Genomic DNA, 12,888 nt, shown 5'->3' on the forward strand with positions numbered 1-12,888 from the left:
GGGAAATACTGCTCCAGTGGACAGCAGTAAACCAAGAAATGCATGCAGCATCACCTCCTCCTGCCCCCCCAAAATAGGGCAAATTGGAGTGGTTTGTGACTGAAAAATTACAACATGAAGTTGTCTGAATTATGCAGTCACTGTAGAGTCCAAAAAGAGCAAGTTTTGGAGTCTGGGGAATAAGGATAGATAGGGTAATATCATATCATATTTATTCTGGATGTTGTATGTAAATCCTCTTTCCATAGTACATTATATGAGGACTGAGAGCATTGGATCCTGCTGGAAAGGCTTAGGAGACCCTAACCCCTCAGTGCTGCCACAGCACACATCCAAGCAGTGTCCCCCCCCAGTCAAAGTAGTCCCCCTGCATTTTAAATACACATGCATTCTGCGGTTTGAAAACACGGTGGTTTTTTTTTTTTTTTTTTTTTTTTTTTTTCTTTCCCGTTTTTTTTTCCCCCTCTCTTTCAGTTTTGATCCAAAGATAGAAATCTTAGCAAGAAGAACACCCGGGAAGCTTTTTGCAGGAAGACGAGAAGGTGCAATACGAGAGCTGCAGCAGGGAGCCTTTGGCAGGTGGCGGTGACGCACAGAAGTTACTTTGCCTTCGGAAAGCAAAAAGCCCTGTCTGCTGTTTATGTAGGTGTATTTTTGTTATCTCCCTTCTCCCGCAAGAAGTTGCCGGGGCCGCGCAGCAGCGGGGAGCGGCGGCGGCTCGCCCTGGGCGGCAGCAGATTATGGTGGCAGCGCAGCAGGAGGAGCGGCGGCGGCGGTAGCAGCAGCCCCGATCGCGAATGCGTTTTGCATTTACGGTCGTCGCTGGCAAGTGCCACCTGAAGATTCAGCAGCTGGGCAAGGACCGCTATCGTTTTAAAGGGGAAAACCCCGACGGGGAAGGAGTTAACGGGAGGAGGGGGCAGCGCCAGGTTTTGTGCGTGCTTGTGGGGAGAGGGGATTGGTTATCATGGCGGATCGGACAGCTCCTAGATGCCAGCTCCGTCTGGAGTGGGTTTACGGGTACAGGGGTCACCAATGCCGCAACAACCTGTACTACACGGCGGGCAAAGAGGTAGTCTACTTCGTGGCTGGAGTCGGCGTGGTTTATAACACCAGAGAGCACAGCCAGAAATTCTTCCTAGGGCACAACGACGATATTATCAGGTAAGGGGGTTGACTTTTCTTGTGGTGGGGCGGGGTGGGGTTTAAAAGGAAGGGAGGAGAATGTAGGGCTGGCAGAATACCCCCCTCCTCGTTTCTCACAGCTCCGCTTGTACCTGTCGTTTTAAAGCAGCTCAGATTTGTTATCAGCTGTCTGGGTAAAAGCTGGGTATCTAGATTTGATTATTATTAGCACAGCTTCAAAACGTTGCTATAATAACACAGAAGGTAAGTTTTTCTGTTGCACTGCACCAAAGGCAAAATAGATTATTTCTATATAGAAATGCAGTGGGAAGATCTTAGTGCAACAGTGCTGCAAAAATTGTGGATCAGCAGCTAATCTCCCCAGCGCTGGGAACCTGTATCACCGATTCTGATGTCTTAGATAAGGAAGGTGTAGTTCTCTTTACACCCAGCACAAGAGTGCCATAAACCTGGCCATAAACATACCGTTCTGAAAATTTCCCTGAAAAATCAAGTAGAGCTGTTGGTACTCCAATCAAAATAATTCCGAGTGTGCTGGTGCAAGATGGCTACAAAAGCACAGGTCTTGCTACTGATCTTGCTAATTTCTTGTCTTTCTTTCAATTTCTGCTTAAAAAGTGAATTTAATTGATGTTACCATACTACAGAAATACTAATTTTATTGCACCACACAAAGTAACACAACAAAAATGTGGTTCCAGAGCTCAAGATAGCCTTTTAAATAATGTGTTCAGAATATAGAAATTAAGTCAGTAAATAGAAAATTAATGTTGTCTCCACTCCTGCTCTATTCCTGACAAAAACCTGAAACTAGAATATCCTCATAAAGGGAGTTGCATGGTAATGACACTCCTCTGAGCACAGCTAGCTGCTGCCCTCCCTATTCACCTGAATTCAGAATGAATGAAGCATTTGCTTGATCAAAATAGTCCCAGGTGGCTCATGATGCGGTAGTACTGTGGAAATATATGCTGAAGTCAGAGTTCTGACACTGGGTAACAAAATCACATAATTGTCATACAATCATTCTGGAGTCTTGTTTACAGAAAACCATCCACTTTTCCCAGTGAGAGCTTGGCTGCCGTGTCTCCTAGTAGCGTTTTTCTCCTCCCTTTTATAATCTGAGTTAAAGCAGTGCCATTTCAAGAAAATTCTGTGCATGTGGTTACAAGTTTATTGTGGTTTCCAAGGTGTTACCACTTCCAGAAGGTTATTCAAACAGACTATTATGTGTTCAGATAATTAAGAGAGGAATGACTATTTCAGATGCATCCATGGTATCATGAAATGCAAGTTTTCTTTACTGCAGGGACATAATTTTTGATACTCTAGGGGATATGAAGTGTAATCCATATAGAGAGCAGTATGTGTAAGCTAGTGTTTGAATTCTCAATAAATACTAGAAAGATAACTTGTCAAGACACAGCTGCGTGTATCCCCTATTTTTTTTATACTTGATAACACTTCCCTGCCAAACCCAACTGTGTTGGACAACTTCTGTGCCTTGTCTTTTAAAACATCTCATATTAGGATACCACTTTTCGGCAGTGTCACGTTTAGAGCTTAAAATGGGAATAGGAAGATTGTGAGTGCCTTGTATTTGTACTTTGATACTAACTGTGCTTGGTCTACTTTTTTTTTTTTTTTGTATTTAAGAAAACTAGCAATCACCTGTTCAAATTAGCAGGTGTTTTGGGGATTCATTGTCTGTTCAGTTAGCGTTTAACTAATGCTTTTGAATGAAGAGTTTTCTTTCATCTTGACCTGGATCAGAGAATTCTCTAGGATGACCATAGTTTCTGTAGAGGATGAAATGTTTTGTCCCAGAAAGCATAAACAGGGCCCAAGATGTCAGTTGATTTCCATTTTTAGTGGCCAAGAAAAGTTGCTGTCATAAGGGTTTTAAGGAAGGAAAAAGTTGTTGTTTAAGTGTCTCCGAAATGTTGCTAGAATATTCTGTTGTCGGCATCTGTTAATGTTTGCCTCTTCTGCCTTTGATGTGCTTTGTAGACCTTATTGTGGAATATCCCATCACTGTCAGTACTTTAAAGTCAGTGGTTCCTTGTATTGAGTATTGCTGATATATGTAATAAATGCAGGAATTTAAATGATTGCACTTCAGGCTTCACAGCATCAAATAGAGTTGAATGAGATGAATATAATTTTCCTGTTTTTCTGCTTTTGTTGTAATCTTATTTCCCTGAGGCTACCTTCTCAGGTAGACTACCTTCTCAGGTAGTGCACGTATTTGCAGTCCAACAGACTACTTCCTAAGGAGGTTTGAAACATACTTAAGAAAAAAAAAAAAGAAGAAGAAGAAGAGGAAAAAAAAAAAAAAAAGAAGAAAAAAGTAGAACTTGCAGACTTTGGAAAAGATTGCAGAATCATTAAGACTGTAAATCCTTTAAGTGTGCAGAACCCCTTCCAGTGGTTGCCATTAGCTCGTCCCATGCTGAAAGCTTTCAGCAAATACTAGTTTGTGGAAATAAATGATGAAGCCGTTATTCAGAGTGTTGAGAACATGTGCATTACCTTAAAAAGTTTACTACAAGCATGAAAGCAGATACCTTCCCTTGGTGAAAAGGTCACATGTAAAGGCATATGCTCACTGTTTTCACAATTTTAATAGTCTCATCTCTTGCTTTGTATCAAGGTAATGCAGTTGGATGTAATTTAATTTTGTCTATAATAGACCAGGCTATTGGATTAATGGAGAAATGATTTATATATGAAAAGTTTCCTTTGTATAAGGGACTTAATGCACTGCACTTGGCTAGTAAGGTATGTAAGGATGGTAGTAAGGATGTTCAGGGTGTGAACAAGGGTATGAACAAGTGAGTTCTGAAGTTCATTTCTTGTGTGAGGCAACTGCAAGGTGCTGTACTTCCGAGCTCATCCTCCTTTAAACTTCCTAATGAGATACAGTTCTGGACTGCAGAGTTTAACTTTGAAGTGAGTTCTGCTTTGTGGAGGGGTTGGACTGGCTGCCCTCCAGAGCTCCCCTTCAAGCCTAAAGCATTTTATGATTCTTTTGTTACTTCCCATCATATAATGTTATTCTTCTTGCACATTATTTAATTATTTCTGAATAGCTAATGCTATTGTTTATCAAGTACTGTCATTATAAAACAGGATGAGAGCATGTGGTTGAAATGGGTAGAATTGGTTCTGGTCTCTGACTACTAATGAGTTTTATCTGGACCCTAAAAATGCATGCCAGTTATGAAGTTTGCAGCTTTGATGGTCAAGCATGACCTAGCAGCCTGGGGGGGTGAAGGTCGGAATATTCCTGTTTTCTCTAAGCTGAGAGCCCTGTGTTTTACTCTAATGCCTATACTACAGACCACAAAGCAATCCTGAAGTTGCTTGCATGGTAGCTCTGTTTGTTCTTGAAACGTGATCTAGCTGAAGCATCATAGCTGATGTGTAATAGCTATGTCCAAGTCTAGCTATTGCAACATTTTCATGTAGAAAGGGTAGTACAGATTGTCATTATGCACATAACTTATTTTTCATTGAATTTGGTCATTTGTGTTTTACAGGATTAGGTTTTGGAAGTTGGAGACTTTTCCTTCCTGAGTAACTTAGAAGTGTGCTTTACAGCAGGCCATTGTAATGGCTGTAAGTTAACATCTCAGCAAGAATGTTGCATCCGTGTAGTGTTACTGCCTTCAATGAAATTCATGTAGGATTTATGTTTAGTATTACTGCTTGCAAGACTGGATCATAAGTTTTGACTGTAATTGAACTCTTGCAAAAAGAACAGGTTTTCTTACTCTTATTGTGCGTTACTTTTATAACAGCAAGCAATTAGATGTTTCCTTGTTTTCATTGCCAATAATGTCTGCAATATTGAACAGTTTTTTCCTGGATATGCAAAAACTCACTGAGAGAACACCTTTTACATTGTACTGAAGACTTCATCTACAATTAGTAGGTTTCTCATTGTTTCTACCTTACATTCTGAACGAGATTGTGAGTTGTTAAGAACAACTTAATAATGATACGACGCTTATGTTTAACTTGACAGATACCTTCATGTATATGATATGTTGTGGTATTATGCAGTGTGGTATATGGATGTGGTATATGTTGTGGTATTATGCACGTTATATCACATTATGTGATTTTTTTAAAAAATCACATTTCACTTTCTAACTGGCTTAAAACAAGTCACCTGTAAGGTAGGGAGGGATCTGCACAAGAGACTGCTCCCTTTCTCAGGCACCTCTGTGGTGTTTGCTGCCTGGGCGTGTTACCTGGAAAGCCAGCCTATTATCTGTGGATACCAAAGCATGTTGTTTATGTAAGGCTGCTTACGATGTAATAGCGATGTAGGATTTATCAGAATATTGCTGTAAGTATGCTGGTGTACGTGTTCTACTGTGCTGACAGATTGAGATTAAAAATGCGGATGTGCCAATAGTTATGAGATTTACTTTGCTGTGAGAATGACTGGGGGCCTGGTTTGTTCTTTAGAGTGCTCTTTTCAAGAAGCTGGATTCTTATTAGAACGTGACTGTTTTCTTGTCTTTCTGTAGTTGGGGGGAAAAAAGAAATATGATTGCTTGAGGCAATGTCATACGTTGTTGACAATAGTAAACGTAATTTTGGAATAAATAAATTGATGGCAGAGGTTCGCAAATGAAACCCCCAAAGTGAAAATACCAAAAATGTACTTGAATAGTTTTATTCAAATTTATGTATTATAATATTTATGCTTATAGAGGGTGCTTATTTGAGTGGATATAAATAATTAAAATTTACGTAGAATTGCCACCTTCTTGATGGCAAGTTACAGCATTTGTTTCCTATAAAATGATACTCAAGTTAATGTTTTTATTTCTTGTAATTGTATGGAAAATTGTACTGTCTGTAGCTTGTGTTTAACCTGGACTTTAGTCACAGAAGGACAGGCTGAAACTGTCCTTCTTCAGGACACCTGAAACTTAGCAACCAAAAAAATAGGAAAGTAGCAATGAAGCCAAACGAGACTTTTAACAACAGAATTTCCAGATGTGTTTCCTATGCAGGTGCTATACAGGTACCAAAGCAAAGCCATTACAACTTGAAAAGCAGGATTGTGGGACAGCTAGGGTGAAGCAGAGTCTGAGATCTGAGTATACCAAAGTGATTTGGGAAGTGTTTTGAGACTGTAGGTTGTTAAAGGATTTTCTTATTATGGAAATCCTTACCCCAGAAATGCCCAAAATAAACTAATTTTATCAGCTTATGGCTTATTCTACATTCAGTTTCAAAAAAACAGGGGAAAATGCCTGTTCTTTCAGGACATTCTGGTGGCTGCTCTTCTATTTGCTCTGTTTGACTGCTATGGTATGTTAGGATTATAAGCTTTTACTGAGGTGTGAGTTGGCATAGATATTTCTCGTAAATATCCATATTAATGCATCAGATGTGGAATATATAGTTACAACATCTTATCAAATATAATTTTAAAAGCATTAGTTAAAAAGATAAAAAGTTTAGCAGACATTTATACATGTACAATATGTCTGTGAGAATGGTTGTCTCTTAACCACTTTATTTAAACAGACTAATCATTATACATCCCAGTGAGACATCAGATATAGTAGTAGGAATATTAGAAAGATTCACTGCTTGCCCAGTCACAGTTTGTGTGTTTGTTTGAACAAGTGAAAAGGTGGTTGTTATTAAAAATTGCAAGTAGAGTTTTGAGCATTTACATCATTAGTTAGATTTAACTCGTTATCAAAATGGAAAAGAAAAATCTTGTTCAACAAAACAGGAAGCACTTGTATTCTTCTGCAGAAAGTGCTTGGATTGTTATTATATTTCTATCTTTACACAGTTGAAAAATGACAAGCATTTAAGCCTTTATCAGCTAGTGTATTAAGTTTTTTTCATTGGATTTGTGAGAAGAAACTCATCACACAGAACTGTGCATCTTTTTTGAAGATCAAGGTTTGGGTATTCATTAATCTTATATTGGAGTCTTGGAGTTAGAGATCTGTCATTTTACTGTCTTCCCATTGCTTACATTAGTTTATCTTGAAATTTAAATTACTATTTTAATCTAGATGACTAGGAATCTTCAGGTGTGCAATTGCTATTTACCATCAGTCATAGGAAAATGCCTTTTTGTGAGTCATTCTCAATTTATCTTGGTCATTCAAAGGATGGGGATGGGGAACCTTTAGGACAGTTCTGTATTACTGTCTTCTACAATAGGACATCCTGCAAAAAGTGTACAAATTTTAACTTCTACATAAGTTCATAAACACAAACTGTCTCATAGAGGTCAACCTCCAAGAACTATTCTTTCCGTCTTCCTTAACCTGACTAAACAGATTTCAGATTTATATAGGCAGTTTCCAGATACTTACTTTCTTGATTCCAAATCTTGATTATTTTATTTTATTTTTGCCAGGAGGAACTACAACTCTATTAATTTGTTTTTTCATTGTGTTTTAAAAAAATTGTGTATTTCAGCACTTAGTGCAGAGTAACGATGCTTGGGATAACTTGTTTGTAACTGGATATGACAAGAGAGAATCATCTTTGATAAGGGCTACAAATGCCCTTCTTACATCTTCACCATAGGAACTGGCAGCCAAGACTTCGCGGATGCGGAGGTGTAGGTTGCTGTAGTCCATGCTTCAGCCTTTTTCTCAAGGACACAATGGTTGCAATTCCTTTGAAAATGGAAGAGGGATTATTATTATTATTATTTTTTTTTTTAGTTTATGCAGAGAATTGCAGAAGAGCACTCCTCTGCTATAGCGTCTCCTTAAGAGTAGAAGCAGGGTTTTCAGCTTGAGGGAGGTTATTTCTTAAATAAAAGTCTTGGGTGATGAGAAGAAACAGCAGCAATACTTCTGTTAACCTCTGTAGAAGGAACAGTTATTAGGTAGCATAAATATTTCAATGAATTCTCCTCAGTGGCATTAGTACTAGGCTTAGGTGTAGTATCCACAGGTTTTCTTCAGCTCAAATTGTTTCTGCAGGATGCCTCTTACAGGAACCTTAGTACACAACAAAAATGTAAAATTTGTATTTTGTTTATCCACCTGAAGTCTTTAATTTGGAATAGCAGCTTTTTTTTTTTTTTTTTGTGATACATTTTAACTCCAAGAACATTCGGTTACCTGTAGTTTGTCTACCAAAAGATGAATTTGAATTTGTCTTTAGAGGTGATATTTGTAACGGCCCTGGAATGAGACCTTTGGAGCTTTAAATCTATACTAGATCTGACCTTCAGATCAAATATGGATTGTATGTTTTTCTTGAAAAATGACATGATGAGCCAACCCAGGAGATCTCTAAAGGAAACATACTTCACCCCTGCTGCATCTTCAGTGCCAGTGCCATCACATGGATCTGGGGAAGAACATTACAGTATTTTTGTCTGGAGTTACTGGTGATGTGAGGAAAGGTTTAAATGCATTATGCAAATATACTGGAAATAGAAGTTACTGGTTTAGTTTTCTCACCACCCTACGTTCTGAATGGGATTGTGCAAGTTGTTAAGAACAACTTGTTAATGATGTTGTTCTCAAAACAAAGAGGTATTGCTGTTTGTCTGATCTTGTGTAGTGGTGATGCTCTGAGCTGTATGTTTTTGCAGTCTTTTGAGATTTTTCACATAACTGAGAATTCTAGCTGTATGTAATTAAGTTAGCAGTCAGAGATGGACTTAGTGGTGTCAAATTTTGACATTCATATTTCAGAATTATTGCTGAGGTGTTTGGCATTTACTAATGTGATTTAATATAAAATACATCAAGCTCCTTTTAACAGTCTAACAGTATAGTGTACTTTGGTACACTGTATCTTATTGATATAATTTCTGTTGATGTTGAAGTTTCTTCTTTCTTTTGAGACAGATGGGTTGTCTTTATTTGAGAATGGAATACTCTGAAACTAAGATAAAAGAAGTGGAATAGGAAATAAACTACACTCAGAGACAAATAGTAACCTCCTTGTTTTAGTTGCCTAACAATCCTAGTTACAATTTTTTTTCTGAATTTTTATGAGAAATTTTGATTGTCTTCTTTATTTTCAGCAGACCTGAATGTTGAAGTGGCAGCCCTACAAAGGAACTGCTGACTAGTAATATTGTTGTATTACGTCAAAAGTGGTGGTGTATTTATACAAAGTTGTTTGCCTTGCAGTCCTCAGAAATTGCCTTCCCTATGCAGAGATGAAAAATGCAAATGTCATTTACTCTTATATTGTGTTTGGTAGTAACTCATGTGCAAATATTCATTGCAAAATAAGGGTATTTATAACAGTTTCAGGAAAGGTGAACTGAACTCTTGAAGAATTCAGGATACAATGTACCATTTCTTTTCATCTCTCACTCTTTTTTTAAATGTCTTTTTTTTTTTCTTCTCAGAGTGATTAAGTTAACTGTAGTTAAAAAATGCAATAAAACATGCCTTCAGCTAATTACAACTCGCAATTCAAGTTATGGAGTTTCATCCTTTCACTATGATTAGTTAGACCATACTTTATTCTACATTAGACTAAAGATGAAAGCACAGTCAGCTTCTGTCTGACCATTCCTTCATTTTTTTTCCAATCCCTGTTTTTTGAAAGTTATTCCTAAAGTATCTAAATGAACATTTTGCTTAGTTCTCCAAATGCTGGAATGTATTGGAACTATATATGTATTGGAACTATTGGAACTATGATTAGGTAAGTTGAGCTTTCTGCCTTCTGTCTTGCAGAATATAAGTAAAGAAAGGTGATTATTTGTGACAAATTACGTGGCCAGTAGGACCAAGTATTTGCCTGTTTTTATGCTGTTTTTGAATATGTACTAGCATGGCTGCATTTAATCAAGATTTTGGTCTATAGCAAAATAGTCTATAGTAGGTCTGCAGCAGATTCCTGGAGGATTCTGAGATGACTTTCTGATCTTTTTAGATAGTGTTTTGTGTGTTTTTTTCTTTTTTTTTTTTTTTTTTCTTTTTTAACACCCAATGAAATGCTGCTCAATGAAGCTACTCATTCTTTTAGCAGCTTTAGAACAAGTTTGCAATGTGCAATTGTCATGCTCTTGGTCCAAGGTTGTATGCATTTAATTAGAGATTACTGCTTATGATCTGAATCCACTTCTGCTGGTAGAGGGTTTTTTTTGTGTGTATTTTGTTTCGTTTTTTTAAAGTATTGACAACAGGAAAGCCTTGTCTATGTGGGCCACAAGTCTAAAAGGATATTATATTGAGTCATTAGGAAAGCTATCACTTGTTGAAAGAGCTATTTGAAAGCTTTTTTTTTTTTTTTGTTAGGCTGATAAAATTAAATCTGGGAATTAAATATAACCATCTCAGTTAGGCAAAGCGACTTTGGGGATGGTGAGTTCTTTGTTGTGTTCCTTACAAGAGCACTTAAAGTTCAGTTTCTTCTTTCCAGGAGCTAAATAATGTAAATTTTTACTGGGTGGTTCTCTTTGCAGATTAGTGAAGTATCTAGGAGGTAGCCTTACTGTACCTCTGTTTCCCCCATGGTCTGTGCACCTGGCACCTTCACTGGTGGCAGACTGGGACACAACTTCTCTTCAGGCAACTGCGGTTCTTTTCTGTGGTGTGAAAGAACATAATGGTGTGATACAGATGAGGTGCTAACCTAGAATTACTAATTTCAGGCTGATTTTGAAGACACATTCTAGTTTGGGCCTGCACTGGCTACATCGCTTTTAAGTCAGGAAGCAGGTTTTAAAGAATTATATTGGAGCTACATGGTTGCAGGAAACAGCCTTTAACAAAAGATGCTCAAAGTCCATTAAAATCACAGCTAGGAATACTACTTTCTGTAGTTTCATGGTAGTTTAACATAACACCATAGGTCTGGTGTGTAAGTATTGTTCATCAAGTAAAGTAAATAATTTAATAAACATTAAAAAAAAAAAAAAAAAAAGCAGAACATTATTACAAGAGGTGCACATATTCCTTTAGTGATATTTTCACAACAGGTTTTCCCAGAACGTTCAGGTAATGCTGTTTCAGGGAACCTGCTAGATGCATTTGCTTGAATGTAGAAGCCTAGAAGAAATGAAGTATGCAGTGAAGTTTAACATAGACATTGCATTTATAGTGGTTGAAAGGTTGGTTTTCCAAAAGCTTACAGAGCCTTCCTGGATGTTTTTAGAAGATTAAGATTAGTGGACATAGACTCAGGATATAAATATTTTTGCACTTTGAGACTTGAAAATAGTTTTGAGTCTTTAAGATTGTTAAATAATGTTGTTAAAGAAATGTCATTATGCTTATTTTTTTGTTTTATGCATAGCGCTTTATTCTCCTGTTACATTTCCCGTGCTTTATAATTGAATTGGTTTCTGTACAACATTCAGAATCTAAAATTTTTGGGGGCCTTCTTTTGGATATGGGACTCTTTTGCATACATAATTTTGGATATAAATTACATCACAGATCTCAAATGAAAATTAGCATTTCCATTTTATTTTCAGTGGAAATTTGACATTTATATTGCACTAAAAGGAATAAAATTAGCTCAGGAGAGCTAATTCTCTTTATTTCCCTTCTGTTAAGTTAAAAGAACAGACTTTTCAGAGTTCTTCACATCTGTGTTAGGTTCATTTTTTTTCCACCCTCTTCAGAGGAGCCTCCTTCACTCTGCCAAAGAGAAGCTTATGGACTGCAAAGCCTGCTACACCAAAGCTGGCCTTCATGAACAGAGCTGGCCTGATGCTAGCTGCAAGAGGGTTTGGCTTTCTTTTTTCTTTTTCTATATACACTTAAAAAAATCCAGTGGTAGCTTAAGAAATGAGTCATGGTGGCACCAGTATAGGCTGAAGATCTTTGGGAGCAAAAGAGGTGGGGGGAGAAAAGCAATCTGTAGGACACTGTTTAAGGATGAACACTTAAGTGATCTTGGATAAATGGAAAATGGGCTAGGAGTACTAAAGAGTAAGAGGATAGACCAGTAATAAAGCCGCTGTCAAGCAGTTAATATTCATTTCATATGCATCAACATGTAAAACTTTACCTCTGAGTAGTCTAAATTGTCCTACTATACCACAAATAAGCACTGATAGCCTACTGTATTCATAAAAAAACAACCACAACAAACAAAACTTCTGATGATCAAGTTGCGATCACAACAAAGTGATTTAGGGCTAAGGCTAACGTTTTGGATGCAATTAATTTCTGATTTTTTTAACCTCCTGACCAGTACACTGATCCCTTTGCTTTTCCTGAACTGATGAATGTTATACAGCTATTGCTTTGCCCTGAAGTTGCTTAATCTGCCCAATTGCAAACTGCTTGCTGGGGCATTGGTAACAATTCAGAAGAGTTACTGCTAGTATTCTAAAAAGCACCTATGTGAATGCTAAGTACTTTGCTTCACACAGGACATTTTGAAGCAAGCTGCTTGTAGGCCATACTAGAGATCTGTGTCAATGTGTTTGCTACATACAGTTTTGGTCTTCCAAACATTAACTTATTTTTTGGTCTTGGTATGAGATTGGTGCTGGCAAGATAGTGACAGGGATGTTTGAGCAGATGTTTGAGAAAGGCAGTAGGTGCAAAATGTTTCAAAGAGTAGTCTTATGCTGGCAATAGACATCTGGAAAAGATGATTTAGCTGTAATTGCCACCTTTAAAATTATATTATTTTGAAATCAGACTAGTCAGAATAACTAGTTTATTTATTAGCAGTAAACTTACTAGTAAATTTATTAGTGGTGGGGGCAGGTGATTATTTTGAATCCAGTAAAAGTTTTGAAAGCTT

The 12,888-nt window shown here is 37.4% G+C and overlaps 1 protein-coding gene across 2 annotated transcripts in view; it reads left to right on the forward strand.

The window, feature by feature from the left end:
• The first annotated feature begins 967 nt into the window (after positions 1-967).
• Positions 968-12,888, forward strand: part of EML6 (EMAP like 6) — a 124,453-nt gene continuing 112,532 nt past the window's right edge. For both annotated transcript variants that reach the window (XM_032183833.1, XM_032183834.1), the window contains exon 1: positions 968-1,164. In XM_032183833.1, the coding sequence (XP_032039724.1) occupies positions 968-1,164 (197 nt within the window). The remainder of the gene's footprint in view (positions 1,165-12,888) is intronic.

This window comes from Aythya fuligula, chromosome 3 (genome assembly GCF_009819795.1).
Source record: "Aythya fuligula isolate bAytFul2 chromosome 3, bAytFul2.pri, whole genome shotgun sequence".
NCBI classification, from domain to species: Eukaryota; Metazoa; Chordata; class Aves; order Anseriformes; family Anatidae; genus Aythya; species Aythya fuligula.